The following is a 25,051-nucleotide window of genomic DNA, read 5'->3' on the forward strand; positions in this document are numbered from 1 at the left end:
TCAGTACTCTTTCACCACATCCTCGGCAGCCAGCTGCTGTAGCCGCTGCTGGGCGCACTCTGCTTGCAGGCGAGCCTCCGGTTCCGGATCCCAGCAGTCCTCTAGGAGCTCCTGTAAGACAGCAGCAACCTAGGAAAAAGCACAGACCGAAGGGAACAGCTGTCAGGCGGAACCAAGTTCATGAGGCAAGATGGTGGGAGATGGGGTGGCCAAATATGAAAGAGGACAGGGCTCTTACGTCTAGTAGCAGTAGCTATTGTTTCAACCAATGGTTACAACAAGCATAATAAAAACATCTATCATAATTGTGAAGAAGAGGGAACTTCAGCAGAGGTGGGTTGTCATGCAAGCTGAAATTCCCTCTTCTACACAATTGCCGAAGGTGCAGGAGCCCTGCCCTCTTCTGCATTTGGCCACCCTGGCTGGGACACTGTTCTTGGAGCAAATCCTAAGGAGCCATTTATGCTCCTGTCCAGGAGATGGAATATTAACTGTAGACGGGCTTTTAAACAACCTCTTGACTGTTACAAGTAAGTCCATGGGATGCACTCAGGGCATCTCAAGATGTTTTGTTGCTTGAGGTGGAAATAAATAAATAAATAAATGAGGTGAAAAGTAGCAAATAGAATCCCCTGCCCCCAAATCAAGGTCCATAGTACCCAAAAGCAGCCACTGTTATTTTTTTTTGGCACATGAGGCAGAAAATCCTATGAGCAGTAAACATACCAATAATAACTAACTAACCGTTTGCTGCCTTCTTGTGACACCTAAAATCTGACACCTGAAGCAGCCACATCCATTTGCCTAATGGTAGGGCCGGACCTGGACGCATCTCTTCAAATCCCGACATTGGCTCCCCCTTCCCTCAGACGTCCAGCTCGGTTTGTCCTTACCTTCAAAGCCTCTCTTTCTGCTCTTATCTCTGGATATAGCCCTGGCCTGGCCTTCGCTCCTGCAGCCTGACCATCCCCAGCCACCTGTTTTCTTAAGTGAATCCCTCCCATCCTCTTTAGCTGAACCCAACCTAGTTCCATGGTTTTGTGGTGAAAGACCTGCAGTGGCCCTCACCTACCTACCCCTGTCCACCCACCAAACCAAGGTACAGGATACTTCTTGCCATCCTCACCTGCCAGCCTGAGCTTTTCTCCTTGTCCCAACCCCCAATCCTAATTCGCCTTTCTGAGATCTGTAGGCAGCTAGTTGGATTTCTCTGGAAATGGCAGGAGGAGGCTGGCAGCCAGGCGGGCTTGTCACTGTGGCAGGAGCCCACGGTGAGGTGAGGAGGAAGCCTCCATTGCTGAGCATTGGTGTGAGCCCAGAACAAGGCAGTGAGCAGTGGTGGCTGCAGAGCTAGGCCAACTAGCCAGCTTGTGAGAGACAGCAGTAGCCCAAAATGTGGTGATGGCTTGCCTTTTTCTATATATAAAAAGACGTCAGCCATTTTGTCACGCCCCTGCCTCTCCTCTATTGGGATAATGGACCAACAATGGAGCTTTACACTCCCTTGGCCATGACTGCATGAGTAAACATATGCATCACACCAAAGAAAGAGAAAAGAAGGAAGGAAAACAAAAAAAGGTGTTGGCAATGGGCGTCTTGCTGGCTTGTGGGTGTTAGCAGCTACCTAAGGGGTTGGCTGCTCCTTATGACTGTAACTCCTCCTCCATAAACATGTTACATGGTGCCTTCTCTCTCTCTCTCCTCCTTCATATCCCTTCTCAAAACTCAACTTTTCCATGAAGTTTTTGGCTTAACCTCCCACATGCCCAGTTGTAACCAGTGTCTCTCCATTAAAAATGGGTCTTTTTATCACGGGATTTCAGGAGGATTCCGCGGCAGACATCTCGGTTGTTGACAACGTCATGATATTGACCCCAAAACTTCCATGAGTGGCCAATCACAAGCACGCAATAAATCGCTTGTTTAGAGGTGCGTAACTGCATCTGATCACGGTCATCTCTTGCTAACTCTCACTTCCCCCCTCCTATTCCTCTCCTGGCTTCCCCATTGCCAACAGTTCCATTGCTAGCTTCTTCCCAGAGATTTCATAGGCAAGCACCTCTCTTATTTTCTACTAGAACTCTGTAAAATGCCAAGTACTTTGCTGGAGATGTATAAATAAATAATCCAACCCTCCGGGCCACCAAGAAGAGGAAGTTTCTGTAAATCACAAGAAAGGTTTGTTGTTGTCTTTAGGCCACCAACGTACCACAAGTGACTGACATAGATCTGTGTGGACAGACAAGCTAGTAAACTTTTTATTTTAACATATGAGCTAGTAATAACTGTGGGTAGATTTGCAAAAATGCTATAAGCTATGAGAAATGACAGATTTGTTTTGTTTAAAACATTTCTATCCACCTCTCCTCCCACTTCTTTTGAGTTCAAACCATTCCTCAACCCGGAATGCTGCATGGGATCCAGGAACGATGCTTTCTCTAAGTCCCCATCCACCAATATAATGATGGAAGTCCACCTTGCACAACAGTTATGTGAGGATACATCTGAGATAGATACACAGACAGACCACTGCTGCTGTCAAAGCTGAAAGAAACTTTTGAAAGATTTTCAAAATTCAGGAACATTGCTCTCTACATACCAATTAAGCATCAATGTTTAGGCTCAAAAACTGACATTTGCTTGATTGAGTTTGTCACTAAGGGAGGTTGAGAAGAGGGTGAAAGGGTTCACCCAGTGTAAATGGACTAGTTTATCATCCTGCCATACTCTCATTAATCAATAGGACCCATCTTTTGTCATAGCAAGAATGGGTTTACCATCCTACACATGACAGATGTAGCTTTGCCATTAGAATATAAAATATAAGTTAGTTTAAACTTATCTCGCATTTAAGAGAAACCCAAAAAAGCATCAATTTCATTAGGACTTTGAAATATCTAACACTACAATCCTATGCATGTCTGTCTACTCAGAAATAAGTCCCATTGGGTATGTGGCCTAAATTGATTTTAGAGACAAAATTAGATGCAGATGATTTTTATTTATTTATTATACTTATACTGGTGTGTCCCTCCCCCCCCCCCCGCAAGGAACCCAAGCAGCTTACATGATCCTCCTCCTCCTCCTCTCCAGTTTATCCTCACAACTACAACCCTGTGAGGTAGGTTGGGCTGAGAGTCTGACTGGCCCAAAGTCACCCACTGAGCTTCATGGCCGAGTGGGGACTAGAACCCGGATCTCCTGAGCCCCAGTCCAACACTCCAACCACTCCATCTGTCCCAACTTTTTAAGAATGAAAAATATTTTCCCACCACCAGTTTTTTTTCTGCTCAGAATTGCAGCATCCTGTGACTACTTTTAGTTACATTACATTTTTCTTAATGTATAAAGACTGATCTATATGTCTGAAATGTAATGTCTAGCTTAGCCCTAGATTTAATCATACTTCTATTTCTTATGCTGCTCCTCTGATATTCCACTGTTTTTGCATGAACTAAATGGCATTTTTAAAAGAAAACACCATTTAATTCTAAAAAGAAAAAAATGTTTTGACGTTTTGTTTTAATGATTCAAAATATGAAAACTAGAAAATAAAAACTTGTTCAGTTGATTCAGTAGTTGGTTGGAGAAAAGTCTTAAGAACATAAGAGCCCCTGCTGGATCGGACCAAGGGTCCATTTGGTCCAGCACTCTGTTCACACAGTGTCAAACCAACTGCCCATGGAAAATCCACAAGCAGGACACGAGGGCAACAGCACCCTTCCACCCATGTTCCCCAGCCTCTGATACTGGAGGTAGCACATAGCCATCAGGACTAGTCGCCAAGTCAAATTAATAAAAGATTTTAAAATCTTTAATTGATCGAGGCTGTAAATAGGACCCTTCTCGGTGGCAAAAGACTGTAACCTCACCATTCTGCACATATCAATTCGGAGGAAGTAACTCCCATTGAGTTCAATTGGGCTAACATCCAAGTAAGGAGCTATAAAATTGCACTCTGACTTACCTGCCCAAATCTTCTCCAAGCTGGTGGAATCGCTGGTCTCCCCCTTTCCTCAACTGCCAGCCTCCGCAGATCACTGTATGTAGGGTTGCTGCCCAGTTCAGCTTCATAAGCCAACTGGAATTCAGGGATCCTGTACTCTGGAAAAGCAGAAATGGGCAACTTTGTAGGAAGGGGATTATTTTGTGCATGGCAGGCCCAATGCCTGTCACACCATGGTGTGGTATCACAGGTCATGTCGCCCTGATTCACAGCTAAGTATCACTTCCATGTAGCCCTTGTAATGTTTGAAAGCTGTTTTCAGGGGGTTGTATCCGTTAGAGTACACTAGGCTGACCATATGAAAAGGAGGACAGGGCTCCTGTATCTTTAACAGCTGCATAGAAAAGGGAATTTCAGCAGGTGTCATTTGTATATATGGGGAACCTGGTGAAATTCCCTCTTCATCACCACAGTTAAAGCTGCAGGAGCTAAACTAGAGTGACCAGATTTCAAAGAGGACAGGGCACCTGCAGCTTTAACTGTTGTGATGAAGAGGAAATTTCACCAGGTTCTCCATATATACAAATGACACCTGCTGAAATTCCCTTTTCAATACAACTGTTAAAGCTACAGGAGCCCTGTCCTCCTTTCCATATGGTCACCCTAATAATAGAAATACAGTACATTTCACCCATAGTGTGGAAGACTGCGACCAAGTGACCTGTGTTGCCTGCCTGTTCAGCCTGCTCTCCGGGAAAGGCCGTGGCTCTGCGTGGGAGAGCTTTGTGCTCTCTTTTGGTGATGCATTTCCTCCTTGTCGGCGTCACCCTACTCAGAACACCAACTCTCATTCTGCACAGCAGGTGACTCACACAAGACTGCTGGAAATGGAAAGTCTCAAGGCAAAGTTTGGAGAGACCTCTTGTCAGGAGGGATTTAGAGGAGAAAGGTGTCTGAGGAATAGAGAGGGAGGGGAGGATTAGGGAAGCAGCATGCAAGTAAGAGAAAGAACGAATCCGAATCTCAGTGCTACCGAGATAATAAACCTTCACCGAAGCTCAGCTCCATCCCAGGAAATACTCACACAGCACGCCATGCCCTAGAACTGCCAGCAGGTGGCAGCATAACCTACACCATAATCCAACAGTGCAGAATAACACTCCTGTTTGCATGCATTTGGCAGTGGGGCAGGGAGCTAGAATAGGACGGTAGGGTGACCATATGAAGAGGAGAACAGGGCTCCTGTATCTTTAACAGTTGTATAGAAAAGCAGGTGTAATTTGTATGCATTACAATTACATAATTGTAAAAATTATGAAATCCCCTCTTCATTACAACAATTGAAGCTGCAGGAGCCCTGCCTTCTTTTGTAGAGTAACCAGATACAAGAGGGCAGGGCTCCTGCAGCTTTAACTGTTGCGATGAAGAGGGAATTGCCCCAGGGGATGCATGCATACAAACGACACCTGCTGAAATGTCATTTTCTAATCAACTGTTAAATAGGGTGACCATATGAAAAGGAGGACAGGGCTCTTGTATCTTTAACAGTTGCACAGAAAAGGGAATTTCAGCAGGTGTCATTCATATGCATGCAGTACCTTGTGAAATTCTCTCATCACAACAGTTAAAGCTGCAGGAGCTATCCTAGACTGACCAGATACAAAAGAGGGCAGGGCTCCTGCAGCTTTAACTGTTGCGATGAAGAGGGAATTTCACCAGGGGGGGATCTACACTACTGCTTTAAAGCGCTTTATAACAGTTTTGACAACTGTTGGGGCCCAGGACACACTGCATATACAGGTTTCAAAACGTTTTCAAAGTGCTTTAAAGCACTTTAAAAGCAGTAGTGTAGATCCCCCCTAGGTGCTGCACGCATACAAATGACAGATGCTGAAATTCCCTTTTCTATACAGCTGTTAAAGATACAGGAGCCCGTCCTCCTTTCCATATGGTCACCCTAATAGAGGTGGATGTGGGAGCATTCACAAACTACGGCCATCACCGCTGCCAGACGCAACCCACACCACAGTGTGCCACAAGCAAAGCCTTGCAGTAGTGCCAGTAGATTAAATAGCCATAAGTGATATGTGCAATGGAACCAGGGTGATGCAAGAGGCTTTTAGGAGTCCAGCCTCCATGCCGTGGGGGCTTTTTTGAACTCCCCAAAGGTAGGGGGTGGGAGAAAGTGGGACAGGAGACGCTGTGACTGCAACACTTCCTGCATCTCTCTACTTGTTGATTTGTGGTAGTTTTGACGAGATGAGATGCAGGTCGTGGAAACGGTTTTGCTTTGGTACTGCTTACTGGTCAGAACAGCAACGAAAACATGTTTGTTGACAAACAGAAGTTGGTATGTTGCTGAGGCGGGGGGGAAGGCAGTTTCTTTTGCTTTTGTAATGATGCACCATGTCTCAAAAATATTTACCAGAAGATATACTGGATGGTTCTTACTGCAGATTATGAAATCATAACTGTGCCTGTTGTTACTGGGTAAAAACTTAACACCCATAAAAGCCCACAAGCCAGTGCTGGATGCAAACAGATACATTTGTTTTCACTGATCTGTCTTTGCTGCCAGCAAACCTTTGTACAGAATCCAGCAAACAGGCTGCCCAGCTTGGAACTTGCAGGGCATGACTGAGAGCAGGTAATGATTCCATCAAATCCTTATTGCTGAAACAGATGTTATAGCGTAACCTGCTCTTCCTTTATAGGCTTCCACCAAAGGGAGGAATAAGACTATATTTGTTTACGAAGGACAGGGGTGAGGAAGAGGTGAAACATGTGAAATGATATATATTTTTTATATATGTTATATTGCAAAGGTCAAGGATGTGGCAAATGTGAGCAGACTTTGCAACCCCCATCTAAAAGCTATCTTTGGCTTGTCTTGACGAGGGGTTTGCCCCGAGGTGGATCCGGAGTGGCGGCAGGACATCTACATGACGCAGCCGCCATTGCGAAACCATCCGGAGGCAAACCCCAGAAACTCCACTAGAAAAAAGTCGGGCACTTACCCAGACTTTTTTGGCTGCGGAGCCCATGGCACTCCCTGATTGGTCGCCATTGGCTGGGCTGGATAGGGAAGGGGGCGGACCTGGAGAGCCAGCCGGGAGCCGCGCATCCCTGTAGATAAATAAATAAATACTAGGGGAAGAGAGGAACAGGGCAGCTGGAGGGAGGTCAGTGGGAGGAGAGCCTATTCAGGTGCTGCGTGATCATGGGGAGGTGCTCTTCAAACTACAATTCCCAGTATTCTAAGTGTGTGGGGGGGGGGGGAGGCTAGGGTGACCATATGAAAAGGAGGACAGGGCTCCTGTGTCTTTAACAGTTGCATAGAAAAAGGAATTTCAGCAGGTGTCATTTGTATATATGGAGAACCTGGTGAAATTCCCTCCTCATCACAACGGTTAAAGGTGCAGGAGCTATATCTGAGTGACCAGATTTAAAAGAGGGCAGGGCACCTGCAGTTTTAAGTGTTGTGATGAAGGAATTTCACCAGGTTCTCCATATATAGAAATGACACCTGCTGAAATTCCCTTTTCTATACAACTGTTAAAGACACAGGAGCCCTGTCCTGCTTTTCATATGGTCACCCTAGGGGAGGCAGCCATGGCAGTTAAACCGATATAAAACTCCACCAAAGGAAATGCGTTGGGTGGCTCTTAAGAAAAGGGCCTTTTCTGTTATGGCACCTTGGTTGTGGAATGAGTTTCCTGGAAAAGCTCACCTGGGGCCCACATTGTGTTCTTTTTGGTGCCAGGTGAAAACTTTATTAATTTCCCAGGCATTTTAGTTTTTCCGTTTATGTATTAAATCTGGCACTGTATTTTTAAATCATTACACTCCTGCTAGGTTCTGTTGGGTTGTTATTTCACACTGTATATTGCATACTGTTATTTCACACTGTATATTACACTTATATTGCATTTTACGGTTTTCATTCTTGTGAACCGGTCAGAGAACTATTGGGCAGTATAGAAATGTAATGTAATAAATAAATAAATAAAATAAAATAAAATAAAATCAATATGTTTCTCATGTGGATGCATCTTTAGTATCAGTGATGGAGAATAAAGCAAAGCAGAGACTGGGATAACTGTTGATTTGGAGGTTGGTGGATGAACTGTGGTGGTTCCTCTCCCTCCCTCTCTTGCTCACCTGGGAAGAGTGCTGAGCATCGCATCAGGATTTCCCACAGCACCAGGGCCAGGGAGTAGACGTCGGCCTGCCTCAAAGCCGAGCCCAAGTCTTGCAGGTTCAGGCTCTCGTCCAGAATTTCGGGAGCAATGTAGCGTGGGGCCCCTGCCTAGGAAAAATGTGGGCGAGTGACACACACAGCTTATGGAAGGGATAGGAAATAGTGATGCTCAGAGGTTGGTACAGCCTGTCCTTGTATAGCCGGGGCCAAAGATGAAGTGACAGGGAGAAGCCAACGTGACATGGAGAAGCCTATATAGCACTATATAAAGTGCCAAAAAGGCACACAACTACTCCAAACACCAATAAAAGGTGATAATTATCAAATAACCCATTTATTTACAATTTATAAGGATGTATAAAACCAACTGATGCGTCTCAAAGTGGTTAACAATCACATTGTTGGGTACTATAATAACCAATAATATATATCATACATGCAAGAATACAAATCTAATACAGTCCAACAATATTACAGACTTTTATAACATTTAGCACCTGAGACAATACCATCAGAATAATATATGTACAGAAATAGGGTTTCTTCTCATTTTCCTTTTTGGCACTTTATATAGTACTACTTAATAACTACTGCCTTCCATTACTTGTGAAGCCTATATAGCATCATGTTTGGAGTGCTGGATGGGGACCAAAGAGATCCCTGCTGGAATGAAGCTCACTGAGTGACCCTGGGCCAGTCATGCTCTCTAAACCTATCCTATCTCAGGGTTGTTGTGAGGATAAAACTCAGTATGCTGCCCTAAACTCCTTGGAGGAAAGGTGAGATATAAAGAAATGCATTCTGTGACCTGGAGAAATTAAGCAAATTGGGATAGTTTGCATAATTACCCCCACCCCCTGCTTTCCATCTCTGCTGAGAGACAAGTCATTTTGCAAAGCAGTTGGGCCTCTCTTCTACTACTCAGCCCCTTCCTTGTGTCTAAGGCAGCCCTCAGGCTGGATGCAGCCATTTAATCTGGCCCTTTGTGGCCCAACCCACTAAAGTTTGCCCCCAGTTTCACTCATAAGAACAACATTGGTTTGGATCCAGACTAACTGTGCAATGCTATACATGTCTACTCAGAAGTGAGCCCTATTGAGTTAAATGGAACTTAATCCCAAGTAAATATGTATAGCAGGAGAGGGGAATCTATGGCCTGCTGGGCTTATCATCCAGACCACCAACCTCCTGCTAGGCCTCTTACCACAACCACAACCACTTCCCTGCATTGGTTAAAAAAAAAACCACAGCTGAGCAATGGGGGAAATCAGTCTTGAAGTACTCGGCTGAGCAGGGGCAAGAGGGTGTGAGTGTTTCTCATTCCACTCCACCCCTTTAGCAATGCAGGTACCTTGCGGACGATGCCTTCCGTGGGGCCCTCCCTCCACCGCTCGTGGCACGCAGGCAAGGTCATGGCGAGGCCAAAATCGGTGATGGCGCAGGTCCTGTCCTCCCGCACCAGGACGTTCTGGCTGCTCAGGTCTCGATGTGCCACCCCTGGTTTATGCAGACCTGGCAACAAAGGGAAGGGTAGCAGCAGCATGAAATCATCAGCTCCGCCAAGCACAACCTCATTGAAACGATGTGGACAGAACAGAGGGAGGAAGAGGGTCTGTTTGGCAGAGTACATGCTTTGCATGTGCAAGGCTCAGGTCCAGGCACTTCCAATTAAAGGATCTCAGGTAGATGATGATGATGATGATGATGGAGAAGACCTCTTTCTTCTGGAACCCTTGCTGCTGGCCAGAATAGACCAGGAGCAGGGGAAACGGTGGCTCTCCAGATGTTCCTGAACTATAACTCCCATCATCCCAAGCCATTGGCCATGGAAAGGCAAAATGTTCAATCAATGCAAGAAACTAGGCTGACCACATGAAAAGGAGGACAGGGCTCCTGTATCTTTAACAGTTGCATAGAAAAGGGAATTATGGAGAACCTGGTGAAACTTCTTGGTCACAACAGTTAAAGCTGCAAGTGCCCTGCCCTCTTTTAAATCTGGTCATTCTAGTATAGCTCCTGCAGCTTTAACTGTGGTGATGAAGAGGGAATTCCACCAGGTTCTCCATATATACAAATGACACCTGCTGAAATTACCTTGTCTATGCAACAGTTAAAGATACAGGAGCCCTGTCCTCCTTTCCATACGGTCACCCTAGTTGACAACAGTAGACGTTTCACAGTAATATTCAGATATAAAAGCACACACACTGAGGGTCTTCTTACCATAATCAACACCACCAATGCAAAGACCTGGTATTATATGAATAGTAATTATGGTGTACTAAGATTCTATATGCTCAACATCAACTTGAAAAAGAACTTCTTTTGAAATGGGCTTTACCTTTGTTCTGTGGTCTCTTGTAGGTGGCTGAGAATATCCATTGCATGTATTATACTTCAAAAATATTTCCTAAAATTTTGTGGGGTTCCTCTTTACCAAGATGATCTCTGAAAAGGATGCAACTCTCAATTAAGGAGGATTTGTTTCTTTGGATTTTGCCTTATTTCGAAAGGGTTATCTGCTGACTCATACTCCATTTTGGGTTTTCCTGTCTGCATTGGATCTTCCTCCTTGGTCAGTTTTGGAATCTGGTTCCTCTCTCTGAATGGATGGCATGAGGTTCTAGACATAGAAGAATGCATGGGGTTGCTCCCACAGTTTCTACAGTTAGAAAAGTGTGGCATATAATGTCCCATCAATTACACATTGATCCATTTTCTCATGCTAAATTTACTTTATAGGGAAATCCAGTCCTAAAAATTAGTGAGAAAATGTTTTTGTTACAGATAAGGTGGTGGTGATGATGATGATTTTACTTTGGTTCAACTGGCAGGTGCTAATGATGAGTTTTTGTCATTTTCAATTTTGCATGCCAAATATGACAGCTATGGCTAAATGACAGTACTTTTAATTGTAGCATTTATTAGTATCATGAGACTCTCTCCGTCATTACTGGAAACACTTATTGAGGCTGGTGAGGCAAAGCAACCCTCATCCATTTTTAGAAACACTTGTTATTAGTGAATAAATATGATAGGGTTTTAATCAGGAATGGAACAGGGAATTGGATTGTCCCATTCTGCCTAATCAGTTGCTTTGGCATCTGTATCTATCATATCTACGGATCTTATGCTGTGTCTTATTCAGCAAATTTTTTTGTTTCCTGTCTACTGGACACTGCAATTTCTCTTTAATAAAATATTGTTTAATTCAGCTAATGCTGGAAGTGCAATATAGCTAATCCTTCTTTTAAACATATGTTTTGACAATGTCCAATAGTTGCTTCTTCGGAAGAGGAGGTCATTATATGGATAAACTCTGTACTGGAACAGTCTTTAATAATCACTGATGTATACGGTCTTTTAAATTATTCACCTGCTTTATGGAAATTAATGAATGGTCAGTGTAAATGTTCATCTCCTATAATGCAATCCATTGAGGACTTAAAAACTCTTTCAGCATTTGAATGGGTGGCATATAGCCACCACCTTCAAATGGATATTTATTTGGATATTGGGTCCACTTTCGTTGAAGCCTACATATAATTGCTAGTAAGCTGCATTTTCACATACATGCATTCATTACTATGGATATCTACAAATTTATGTAGGTATATTTTAAAAACTCCCCAAAAAATCAAAATAAAAAAAAATGTGTATCTAAACATCTGTGGTTGTATATCTTGATACAATATGGGTGCAATTCATACAATATTGGCTTTTTGCATTGGTGGTGTTGATTAAGGTACTATTCAGGACATTAAAAAAAAAAATACACGATCAAATGAATGCAAGATACAATTAGTGTGGGTATGCAAACCTGCAAGAAGAAAACTAGCACATCAGGGAAATGGCCAGGATGTAATTCTTTTTACCATGACATGCTGCCTATTTTGGGGCAGGAAGCTTTTTACTCAAGAGAACATTCAGACATATAATCTCCAAACTACATTCCACAAGGGAGGTGCTGTGTGCTTTTTCTGAGTCCAAAGTCCCTCTCCCTCTCAACCTACATTTCCTATTTTGTAACAAGAGGGAACAAGGATGAGCCCAGAGGACAGATCCTTGAGTTTCTCTTTGAATGCTGGAGCCCAAGGGTGGCCAGACCTAAGGCTTGTGGGATCTACTCTGTTTTTTACTACAACCCTGCAATCCACCAACCAGAGCCAGGTGCAAAATTGTAGTTCAGGCAGGTGGACATATACTAAGAAAAAAGGACCAGGGTGCTTCTGAACACATGCTCAGCTCAGGAATTTGTCAACAGGACCAGAACCAAGCTCAGAGAAATCCACTCCTCAGTCTCCCTAAGTATTCGTTTTCAGAAAACTAATTGCAGAAAGATCTTCTGGTGTTGCTATTGTTAAATGATTGGGATTCAGAAATCCTTGCAAATCTACTGCATCACACCCAGAAATCTACCAGTAGAAGCTGATCTACCTTCTGCCCACCCTTGCTGTAGCAGGTATCACATTCCCCAGGATGATGCCACACTCATTGCAGAGCCCATGGTCCTAGGTTGGTTTCCCAAGGCAAAGGAGCAGAAGACGTCACCGATCTGGAATGTGAAATGAAATCCCTGGAAAAGTACTTTCTATCCCTGCAGTAAGAGTGGCCTGGAGTTGCCTCATGGCGCAGCGTCTTACATGTAGCAAATGCAAACCTGCTTACTGCACTGGACTGAGGACTTCACAAACTCACCATGCCCCAGTTGGCTCTGTACCACTAACTGAGAAGTTGCAGATCAGCAGAGATCAAAATGGTGTTCTAGCAGAGAGTGGGGGGAAACAAGCATCCTCAGACCCACAGCCTCTTACCTTCCTTCCACTGCTCCCCATGTAAGAAAGCAAGGCCCCTGGCAAGGGATGATCCTAGCCGGATGGCAATGTCCCAGGAACAAACACACTGACTGAGAAAATGTCGCAGGGATCCCTGCAAAGACAACACAGCTAATCTCGGTTTAGGCCACAAGCACACTAACCAGGGCTGATCGACAGATATATTCATCACTTGATGACTGCAGTATCAAGCGATGCCTTACATGTGCGAATGAGTCATCACAGCATTTAACAGGGCTGTTGTTCGTAAGAACCAGGCCTTAGATGGGACTGCACTCCTAGAACTGTTTTCTCTGACATGACCTAATATAAGCTTTGCTTCTCTATCAACTACCATTTCCCCAGATCTAGGGGGGGTCTACACCAGCCGTTTATTGCAAGATCGTACCGCAGTCGTCACTTACGGGGCACATGACATTCGCCTGCTCCCCCGGGGACCTTGGGTCCACCCCTCAGTTATATTGGAATATCCCTGACTGCTTTTGTTGCAGTTTTTCCGGCTCTCTTGCATCCATTCCAAGGAATATGTGCGGTTTTTCCAGCTGATGTCCATTCTGAAGAACGTGTGTGGTGTGCCCTCCCTGCTTTGCGAGGTTGTTGGAATTCCGAGCTCAGCGAACCGCCAATAAGCTGTGAGGGGCATGTGCATGGATATCGGAGGTGTGCAAGGGTGGACCTGTCCGCCATTTCCACCACATGGCGTGTTTTACTGCCAAGTGTGCTTGTTTTTTGTTTGTTTTTAATACAAACATATCTCTGTGCAGGAGCGCATATTCGCCAGTGTTTATACCGCCTATGTGTTGCTGCGTGTCTGCGTATGCCTCAAGAGTCATTAAAAAAATATCTCTGCCCCATAGCCACGTCAGCTGCTCAGCAGCGCCCATTTCTGCCAATCAACATGCACAAGCGCCGTTAAGGGGTGCACATGTGCCTGCAATGGCACTCCTGTAACTGCAGTAAACATTGGCCGTGTGTGCCCCATGAGTGCAAATCGCAGAAGCGGGGAAGATTCAGAAGCCGCCCTCTTCTGTGCCAAAATGTCTGAAGGTGTAGATTAGGCCCTAGTTTCAGGTAAGCCTACCCAAGGCCCTGGCATAATTAATACTGCCTTTGTTTATTGTAGTCAAAGGATGATTTGGGTGGCAGGATTTGGGATCTATAACACAGAATAATCCTGCACGTGAAGCAAATTGATTGGATCATTGTGCGTTCTCTGCTTCAGGTGAAAGAATTTGGGTTTGGGGGTTGCTTGTTTTTTGCAAGGCCTCGGGGAATAAATGAAAGGAAGGCGAGCAAATAAGGATGCTGCTACTATTCAGTTGTAGGGATATGAGTGGGTGAATAATGGCCGTGGGTGAATGACAAGGAGCTGGGCCAGAGCCTGATATCCCTGCTCATCCCCTTCTAGTATCTGAAATTTCACTAGGCACTGCCCACATGTTTCCAAATATTTCTTTACAGCCTGAAGGTCTTGAAACTTGCCTATTTAAAAAAGAGAAACTGAGATTCCAGTGATGCTGAATATTATTGTAGGGATTCCAGATTCCTAACTTACATGTCAAAATGGTGGGCATGTAAAATACACATAGCCCTGACAATGCTGGGCTGGTAATCAGTCAGATAAATATGTACATCAATTGCCACTAACCAAAACCATTTCAGCTCTCCCTGCACATGCCACTCACCAGTGGGTACAGTGTCAGCACCAGGAGGCCGTCCTGTTCTTCATTTGGCCCTCCACACCCAGCAGCCACAAGCCGTACCACATTGTCATGGCTCATCAGCGGGAGGCTGTGCACAGCCCACTCAGATGCAAATTGCCGGTAGCACAAAGGGGGAAAGGCCTTGATGGCTACCGGCTGCTGGTGGAACGTTCCTTGCCACAGCTTGGAGAACTGCCCATCATGGAGAATCTGTTAGGGGGAAAGAATTAGGGTGAAGGTTACAACAAACTTCTTAAGTATTGGTTGGTGGGCGCATTTGGAATATTGAGGAAGTGTTGTGGGCACTCTCACAAAATGGTTGCCATGGGGGGGGGACTTGCTTATTCATAAAATGGCTGCCATGATGGGAGTGGCTGGTCACAAAACACTCTGTTACCAGAAGGCAAACTGGTGAGACTAAAACAAAAATAACTTCCCCAAGAACTTAAGTACACAGCAGAGGTTGAGCTCCAAAACACAAAACCACTTTTTTGAACCAAAAATAGATGGTGATGGATGGCAGCACTTTGTTTTGAAGCAAGCTAGCCCCTCCATTAAAAATAGTATTACAAATCTTAAATAAAAGTAAAATCAGGAGGAGTAGGGGAGCCAAGTGAGTGCCAAGAGAGGTGTCCACTGGGGACCCCAGACCTAAGATTTAGACTCCAAGCAAACCCCTATACACTAGATTCCATTTTTCTTCAACTGCCCCATGCAAGCACAGAAAGTTGTTAATCTAGCAGCCATTTTTAAATCAATCAGTTTCCATTTTCAATGTGTCATGCTTGTTACAAGCTTCTAGCCTTTGCAGATGTGAAACGAGTTTGCCTTCAAAAATATGACCTGGTTTGCACATAATGTTAACCCATGATTTATTTAACCCATAGTTTCTTGTGTTACACAGGGTTTGTCTGGCAGACAATTGTTTTCTCAATCTGAGTTGTTTGTTTCCCTCTGCCTGCTCCCTCCTTGTATCCTAACTGCCTTTGAGGTATAAAGAGCAGCTGAGATTTTTTTCTTTACTTCGCTTGCCTGCCATCTCTGTAGCCTGGCAAAACAACCCATGAGCAACCTATGGGTCTGGCTTCATACATAAAGACAACCCTAATTTAAACCCAGAGTTCACAATCCAAAAACAAACCACCGATTCTCTTACTGGCTTGTTCGTAGTTAACAAACCATGGGTCATTAGCGTGGCTGGGTGCATACATCACAATCCAGAATTCAACAACCAATGGGTTAAATAATTCATGGGTTACCATTATGTGCAAACCAGGTCTATACTTGATAAAATCTTAGAAGACAGAAGAGAAGCAACTCTTAAGGCATATCTGTACTACAAGCTTAATCCAGTTTAACTACAAAAAAAGTCCACCAGCTTTGTGCTTGTGAGTTCACTCGTTTACAGAAGGACATGGGCCAGAATGTATATTCTGTTTAAAAATGGAGATTTGCTTTCCATACCAGGTTAACTTTTACATGCAGCGAAACTGCACACAAAGATCTGCAAGTGCTTTCTTTCACCGGGTCTCTGATCTGTTGGGGCACCATCCCATGGTGCATAGGACAAGCCTTCTCTTCTGCAAACATAAAGGGTGCTTCCTGACAACACTTTTATTGTGCAATCACCCCACCTCATTCATAGAATTTTATGGGGGGATCCAGACAATGTCAGCTTCCACTTGCAACTTTCCCATATTTTACCACTGCTGCTTCTGTCTTTTTGTCTTTGCACACATTAAAAAAAGAAGATCCATTAAGGAGGGAAAGACAGAATAATAGCACAAAGCCTCTTGATTAGTAGTGCAAGGACCCTCCCGTAGGGAAACACCCGAAGCGCGGGGGGACGGACGGACGGGACATACAAAATTAGAGGGTGCTGGGCCTGATGTTAACATCTCATAGTCGATCATTATACAGAAAACCAAGGAGACACATTAGGAGAAATGCAAATGAGAATTCTGGCCAACGCCAGTATTACATTTGCTGTATTACAAAATGAATATGAAAGAGCCACTTTAACCTCACTTAAAGCAGCTCTTGCTGCAGTCAGGTTTGTAATGAGAATGTAAAACCTATAAAATGGTGGGGGGAGAGGGGCATCAGAAGAATCATTTCCATTACAAATGTTTCTTCTCTGCTTTATCTTCCTTATTAAGAACATTAAGACCAGGCAGGAGGCCCAGACGTTATTTACGAGTTGTTTATGAAAAGACCTATCCAATCACACCCTTTTATATCATGACAACTGAATAGAATTGTCCCTTGTCACACTGTCTTCTGAAGCTCTATGACGGGCTTCCCCAACCTTGTGCCTTCCAGATGTGTTGGGTTACAACTCCCATCATCCCCAGGTACTGGCCATGCTGGCTGGGATGGTGGAAGTTGTACTCCAACACATCTGGGGAGGGCCAGGTTGGAGAAGGCTGCTCTGTTAGCTCCAAACTGACAACGGGGAGGCATCTCAGTCACACGTAATAACTGGTGGCCCCAACTTGCATCAAAAGATCAATGGATCTCAAATGAACACCTTAGCATGGTGGGAGACGGGAGACGTGCATCAGTATCATGCTCTGGTGACTGAGTTTAGGGGATGAGTAGGACGGAGTGAAAGATTGAGCCTCTCTTGTCTTGTTCAAGTACTGCAAGACCATTTCTACATTAAGGGATTGTGCTGTTTACCCAGGGCTTTTCTGCTTCCTGGATCTTTGGCGTGATTGTTATGGGCTGCATTACACAGGAGGAGAGGGGCAACAAGGGGGTTGAACTGAATACTTCCCCTCCGTTCAGTTCCATTGAACTCTATTGAGATAGCACCATCTAGTAGTGGAAAATGCTGCTATTTCCCAGCTAGTACCACTTTAAAAGTGGTTCTATCATCTTGGGATTTCTAGAGGATTCCTCAGGGAGAAATCTTAGTTGTTGATGACATCATGAAATCAACCTGAAAACTTCTGTGAGTAATAATAAATCACTTGTTTAGAGGAGGCCCAAGTGCCCGGAGCAGGTAGCAAATCTGGGAGGAGTTTTGTAGTAGGCAGTGTTTTCAGTTTGGCTCTCAGGTATCATTTCATTCTCAGGATGAGGATTTTGGGCTGCGGTGCAAATGGCCAAGGTCAAGCCACCTGCGGCTCCTTCTTCCGGGAAGCAGCTCCGCTGGCACCAGGTTCAAATCCTGACACTCCCATTGAGATGGAGGGCAAAGCAAAGCATGGTGACTCTCAGTTGAACCATGGTCCTCCCCAGGACCAGACTGATACCTGAAGGAACTGGAGGTCTGGAAGCTCCTGGCTGGGCAGTTTTCGCTTGTCCTTTTGCTCTGTGGCTGCGGTGACCTTGTTCAGCTCCCTGTTTTCTTCTACGCTTATTAGCATTGCAGGGACTTTCCAGTGCCTTAGAACTACAAGGAGAGAGAAATTTGCCCCTGCAGCAACGCACGCATTCCAAAGCAATTCAAGTTCTGGGTCCAACATAGATTATGTAAATACTCCCATATTTGCCTAATTTATTCTGCTGGTCATGGGAGAAGCAAAGTACAGGACAATTAAGTTCTACTTCCTGTCCACTAGAAATCCTGGTCAGCCTCCCACACCCAAAGTTCACTATATATATTGCTCACATATTGTCATGCCTAGGCTATTTTTGAAGAATTAGGGGCTAGAAACATGCTCTGTTTTCGTCATCATCATCTATTCTGCACCCGGTATCAATATCTTTGCTCATAGCATAGTGCAGTGCAGCCTTCGCCAACTGGTGCCCTCTAGTGGTGTTGGACTGCACCTCCTATAGTCACCAGCCAGAACAGCCATTGGCTATGTTGGCTGGGATGAGAAGAGTTGTAGTCCAGCACTGCTGGAATACACCAGGTTAAAGAAAGCTGGCATAGTGGAATATGGACAGGAAGGACTTCTTCACACAGCACATCGTTAAACTCTGGAACTCACTACCACAGGATGTAGTGATGGCCATCAATTTGGATGGCTTTAAAAGGGGGTTGGATCAATTCCTGGAGGAGAAGGCTATCAATGGCTGCTAGTCCTGATGGCTAAGTACAACCTCCACTATCGGAGGCAGTAAATCTATATACTCCAGTTGCTGGGGAACATGGGTGGGAGGGCGCCATCGTACTTGTGCCCTGCTTGTGGGTTCCTGGTCGACAGCTGGTTGGCCACTGTTTGAACAGAGTGCTGGACTAGATGGACCCTTGGTCTGATCCAGCAGGGCTCTTCTTATGTTCTCATGGGATTGGGCAGCCAGTGCCATGTACATTGGTTCCACTATGATCCCTTGCTACCATGCAGGTCGCTGGGTGCTGGATGACAGTGCATTTGCCTCTCATGTGCAGCATAATGTAATGTCTATAGTAATAGCACAGTGTTCGAGAACAAGTCTCTGAGAGAATCTAGGTCTGGGGTGCAGAACCTCAGGCCCAGGAGCCAAATCTGGCCCTCTGGGGGTTCTTAGAAGGCCACACCCCCTTTTGGCCAACCACGAATCGTTTGATGGTTTCCTAGCTTTTGTGCAGCCTTTCCCCATTCTAAAGGTTGAACTTTTCCATTACTGGCAGTAAGAGCTTTAAGCTAATATTTGTTGTTATCATTTGCATTTTGGGCTGCATTCGTTTTGCTTTTGGCTTGGCCTACTATTGGAAAGCCCCCGAGAGCTTTTCCAAAATGGAATTTGGCCCTGGGGTTGAAAATGTGGTTCTGCACACTTGATCTAAGTGCTCACATGTTGCAAACTAAGGACTGACATTTATGCACATGAATGTGTCTATGCAGATTTGGCTTCAGGATTTGGAAGGCCCTTGGGCAAGATCCCTTCAATGGACTCTTCTGTAGGGTGGCCATATGGAAAGGAGAACAGGGGCTCCTGTATCTTGAACAGTTGTATAGAAAGGGGAATTTCAGCAGGTGTCATTTGTACGCATGCAGCACCTGGTGAAATTCCCTCTTCATCACAACAGTCAAGTTGGTAAAGTTGTATCTGTTCAAGAGGGCAGGGCTCCTGCAGCTTAAACCATTGTGATGAAGAGGGAATTTCGTCAGGGGCTGCCTGCATACCAATGATACCCGCTGAAATCCTTTTCTGATGAACTGTTTAATGATAGAGGAGCCCTGTCCTCCTTTCCATATGGTCTGAATAGACTCCCTTCCTTGTCACTGTAATCACTGCCCATTCACTTGCCCTCTCCCTCTGGATCCAGTCTGTACCACTCCTCAGAAGGAGAGGGCAAGTTAAATGGAGGCCGCTGCTCGCATGCTTGGTCAGTGTAAGTGAACAGTCAGCAACAGCAAAGAGGAGGAAGAGCAGGGGCAGTGGGTCTTGGGGATCAGCAGCGGGCCCCCGGCTGGGGTGGGGGCCTTGGTAGGTACCCAATAATGCCGACACAGACTCTGCCGTTCTGTGGCAAACACAGAATCTACCATTACCACTCCCTCATCTGGGGTATCCCAGGCTGACGTCCTCCATACTGAACTCAGCGTTGTTGCGCAGCCAACCCTTATTTTAAATACCTCGCAAAAACTTCCCCTGAAGTCACAATACCTAGAAACATCAGAAAACCCAGGAAGAACAGAACAGGGCAGGCTGCGATGATCCAGAAGGTCCCACTGGGGCTAGGCAAAGACTCCGCTGCAAAGATAAAGAGGAGGTGGTCACAAAATCCACACAGCGAGGGAGGAATTGCTACAGCACATTTCAAGTTTCAGAGGGGAAGAATAATCTCTTGAAACCTACTTCCCACAAAAGGTAACTGTGTATATCTCCAAGCACATTGGCTCAAAGCCTTGGGCACCCATCCCATCCACCCCTCCTCCAGACCTTCAGGTGCTTATGGGCCTCTGCATGTCCGTCTCCGAGACCTCTCTGCCCATCCCTGGCATCAGCTTCCTTCCATCCTCTTAGGATATTCTTCTGATGTTTTAATTAAAATTAAAGGAGGGGAAAGAACGTCTCCCTCCCCACAAGCACCAGCCTACCCCTTCCCATCTGCACAGCCAAACATTCCTGTGTCCTCCCATTGCCTTCTGATGTTTGAAGGTCACACTGTGGCACTACAATGCTCTGGTGGAGTGGGGAGGGGAGGGGGGAAGCACATGGGAGGTATCAGGGCTGAAACAGTAGAAGGGCGAGTGCAGTCCCTGTAATGGGGGCAAGGGAGCGCCTATAGGACTTTTGATTGCAGAGGAGAATCCAGGAATCCCAGTATTTGAAGAGTGCTACCATGTCTCCCCTCAATCTCCTCTTCTCCAGGCTAAACATGCCCAGTTCTTTCAGTCTCTCTTCATAGGGCTTTGTTTCCAGACCCCCTGATCATCCTGGTTGTCACACAGAGGAGGGCCAGGATCTCTTCTCGGTCCTCCCAGAGTGCAGGACACGGAATAACGGGCTCAAGTTAAAGGAAGCCAGATTCCAGCTGGACATCAGAAAAAACTTCCTGACTGTTAGAGCAGTACCACAATGGAATCAGTTACCTAGGGAGGTTGTGGGCTCTCCCACACTAGAGGCATTCAAGAGGCAGCTGAACAACCATCTGTCAAGGATGCTTCAGGGTGGATTCCTGCATTGAGCAGGGGGTTGGACTCAATGGCCCCTTCCAGCTCTGCTATTCTGTGATTCTATGGTTGCCCCATTGCACAGGGATGATGGGACTTTTACTCCAACAACATCAAGAGGGCCACAGTTTCCCCATGCCTGTTCTACAATGGCTCTGAGATGTAATCCCAGAAGCCTTGCCTCTTTCTCCTCATGCCCTTCCACCCCGTAGCTGCCCCTTGACCCCTGACTCCACAGGCCTCTTACCCGGCCTCTCTCCAGGCCCAGCATAGCTGATATTGGCGTTACACAGATCAGAGCGACACCTACAGGACAACATGAGGGTAGCGGACTGAGACTCACAGGCCGGAGAATCGCAGGGTTCGTTTTCGCTCATCCAGCAACCTGAATAAGGGCGGGGAGAGGGGGGAAAAGGAGGGTCATTAAAACCATGCTGGGTGGAAACTTGCTCTCATAAGAAAAAGAAAGCTGGGATTCTAAAAAGCCCCACCTTATGCAACAGTTTCATCATTTCTAATATTAATAATTTATTCAGCCCTTTTAATTGCTGTAGCCTATCAGTGCTACAGCAAGTCGAAGCGTATAATAACAATTCCCAAATATATATCACAAACAGCTGGACTTGCAAGAATCCTAATTGCAAGATAAATTGAAATACACTCGATGTTTTTGCCATTTGCACTCTTCTTTCTCCTCCTTTGTTCCCTTTGGCCCTTTGACCTTCTTCAGGTCAGGACAGGGTCAATTTGTCACCTTTGATGCCTCTGGGACTGTTGCCCACTTTGAGCATTTGGGACAGAGTGAGCTACATCAAAACATAATAATTATGCCTCCTTTTATATACATCGAAGAACCTGGGTACTTCCAGATGAGGTTTTATTGTGCAATCACCCCACCACATTCATGGAATTTTAAAGAGTCCAGACAATGTAGTATTCTATTTTTATCCTTCCTGTGTTTTTTAGCCATTTCTTCCATCTTTTTTCTTAAAATAGAAAATCTATTGGGGCGGGGGGGGGGATAGAATAGTTGCACAATGACTTTAGACTTGTACTGCTAGAAGCTGTCTGTCTGGAAGGACCCCTGATCTCATTCAGGCAGCCATGCTAAACATGCAGAGAGCCACATCAACATTACACCTCAACTGAGAAAAAAAATGACATTGGTACAGGGTGCAGTGAGAAATGTGTGTGTGTAGCGGGGTGGGGGTGGGTAACTCCAAAATTCAGCTGCCAGGTCTCTCAGAGTCTTATAAATAGGCTGCCACTATGAAATCAACAGGACATCCCAGCAAACATGAATACTAGGATTGGGTGGTCATTCACACAACCTCCTCGTAAGTAAAGCCACTACTATTTTTGTGCAACAGAAGGCGATTTGAGGGTGAGATATATAGTAAGGTGGCCATATGGAAAGGAGGACAGGGCTCTTGTATCTTTAACAGTTGTATAGAAAAGGGAATTTCAGCAGGTGCCATTTGTACGCATGCAGCACCTGGTGAAATTCCCTCTTCATCACAACAGCTAAAGCTGCATGAGCCCTGCCCTTGTTTGTATCTGGTCACTCTAGCAATACTTGAGCTATACTAGATTAACCAGATACCAAAGAAGGCAGGGCGACTGCAGCTTTAACTGTTGTGATGAAGAGGGAATTTCATCAGGTGCTGCATGCATACAAAGGACACTTGCTGAAATTCCCTTTCCTATGCAACTGTTAAAGATACAGGAGCCCTGTCCTCCTTTTCATATGGTTACCCTAGTGTAGGAGCAAATCCTATGGTGAGGAAGGGACCTGCCGCTCTTAGAATGGGAAGATGAGGAATTGTTGAGCTCATATTGAGCTACTGGTAGCTGTGCTTGCGGGAAGCCCTGTACAGCTGCTCCTAGCCAAACCGAGCAAGGAAAGGTGGGAGTTGCTGCTTTTGATACAAGCTTCCAGAATGTGCACTCCAACTTTATCTTTTCCATCTCTCTCCATAGTAACTGCAGCTCCCCGGCCCTCTTCAGAATGGAGGGCAGAAGGGACAGTGTATATTTGTGTAAGAAAGCCAGTTGGGAATCTTTTCTAAGGCAACAATCTCTTTTCTCTTTGTGTGAGCCTGGAGGAGCAAACATCACAACCCCATCCTGCTTTCTGCTTCTCTCTCTCTCAAGAAAGGCAAATAGATACATCATAAGAAGGTACAGAGAACCAATGTGATTAATAGACTGAATGCTGGATCAAAACTGGGAGACCCAGGTTCAAATCCACACTCAGCCAAGAAGCTCAGTTGGTGACCTTCAGCTGGTCACTCTTAACCTAACCTACCTCACAGGGTTGTGAGGCCAGCCTGAGCACCTTGGAGGAAGTCAGGAATAGAAATGCAATACTTATTTATTTTTATAGACTTCATTAACTGTCTAATAAATCAGAATGTTCTAGGCTTCGGAATAAATGAACACTCCAAATTATCCTACCCTGCCTGAGCATAATATGATTCTTCCGCTGTTTCTTGAGAGGCTTCAATGACAAAATCACAAGGCAATTGAAGACTGACCACCTAGTGATTATATGGTTTGTTTATGACCTGCCATATCTCTTAGGCTTGGGGAGAGCACTTCACTAGTTCAAACAGGCATATGCATTGATTGATCCATTGATAAGCCTTGTGTTTGAGGTGATGTGAAGGTTTTGTGAGTTGTGTTTGATCTGTGATCTGCAGCTCATTTTCATGTGCAAGCACAAGACTTCAGTGGGGGTGGGTGGGAGGGAGGAATTCACACATTCAGCTGCAAATCATCAAGTGATGAGACACTGAGAAATGAGGATGTGCAAATTAGCCTCAAGAATACACACACATGTGCATACACATGGACACACACACCATGCTATCAGCCCCTTCTCCAACAGATCAACCAAGGCAATCTAGACCACATTATAAGGCTTGTGGCACAAGCAGGAGGCAGTGCACTGCTCTGGAGCCACTATGACAACCCTTCTCTCCATTGATGTGCTCTGCATGGCGAGGAGTCACTTCTGAGTGTTTCTCCACGCACTTTAACTTGGCAGATATCAAAAGACGAGTGACTCCAATGGAGGCTGAGACTTCAGTTTGTTTTTCCTTCTCTCTCACACAGTGCTGATTTTCTAGTTTTCATGTCCACCCTAGGGCCAGAATATTTGGCCTAGTGCCCTAGATCTAGCCAGCACAGTGGTGACTAATATTTTGGAGCAAGGTAAGGTGAAGGGCCGACAGAAAGCTCTGGCGTGGGCTGGTCCATGAAGTCACGAAGAGTCGGAAGCGACTGAACGAATAAACAACAACAAGGTGAAGGGAATGCTGCTTTTGGGACACCAGGGTGTACCTGATGATCTTCTGGTATCCCTTACAGCCTCTGTATAACCTACAAGATCCTGGTGCCAAGAGCCCCAGACATCCATCCCCTGTAAGTGGCCCTTTCTCACGCTATGCAATGGAATCCTCGTCTCCTACTTAACAAAAAAAAACACCACCCATTGATGGCTGGGGTCAGCAATCATGCGAAGCTTTGGGCCTTCATCCCCATATCTGATCCTGCTCCCATTTTACTCTCAGGGAAGAATCCTAGCTCCTCTGTCAAGCAAGTTGATCCTCACCTTGCAGCTTGGCTTGAAGTTGTCCTTGGGTCCAGTTCCAGATGCCAAAACAGCACTGGTTGTGAGGGCACTGGATGGTGCCTTTACGGCCATCTTCCAAGATCAAGCCCCGGAGATGCTCCAAACCCTGAGTCAGAGCATCAGATCTATAGGAAATGCAGCTACGATTCTTACTCCAGGCAACTTCGCTCAT

General features: G+C 45.3%; 1 protein-coding gene across 1 annotated transcript; it reads right to left on the reverse strand.

Moving 5' to 3' along the window:
• AMHR2 (anti-Mullerian hormone receptor type 2) lies at window positions 1-25,051 on the reverse strand. The gene is made up of 10 exons (XM_063121435.1): window positions 24,859-25,051; window positions 21,490-21,627; window positions 20,233-20,319; window positions 17,946-18,085; window positions 14,668-14,895; window positions 12,962-13,076; window positions 9,499-9,659; window positions 8,108-8,255; window positions 3,968-4,104; window positions 1-129 (listed from the first exon to the last, which is right to left on the reverse strand). Exons 1-10 carry the CDS (start codon window positions 25,049-25,051, stop codon window positions 1-3), a joined length of 1,476 nt encoding a protein of 491 aa, XP_062977505.1.

This window comes from Elgaria multicarinata, chromosome 3 (assembly GCF_023053635.1).
Source record: "Elgaria multicarinata webbii isolate HBS135686 ecotype San Diego chromosome 3, rElgMul1.1.pri, whole genome shotgun sequence".
NCBI lineage: Eukaryota > Metazoa > Chordata > Lepidosauria > Squamata > Anguidae > Elgaria > Elgaria multicarinata.

Bases quoted from the DNA above. Each gene is read 5' to 3' on its own strand.
- AMHR2 (XM_063121435.1), bottom strand. From the start codon at position 25,051: ATGAGCGAAGTTGCCTGGAGTAAGAATCGTAGCTGCATTTCCTATAGA. The intron at 21,628-24,858 runs GTGAGGATCAAC...GCCCTTATTCAG, and splicing joins ACTTCAAGCCAAGCTGCAAG to GTTGCTGGATGAGCGAAAAC. The intron at 14,896-17,945 runs GTATCAGTCTGG...TCCCCCTAACAG, and splicing joins CAGACCTCCAGTTCCTTCAG to ATTCTCCATGATGGGCAGTT.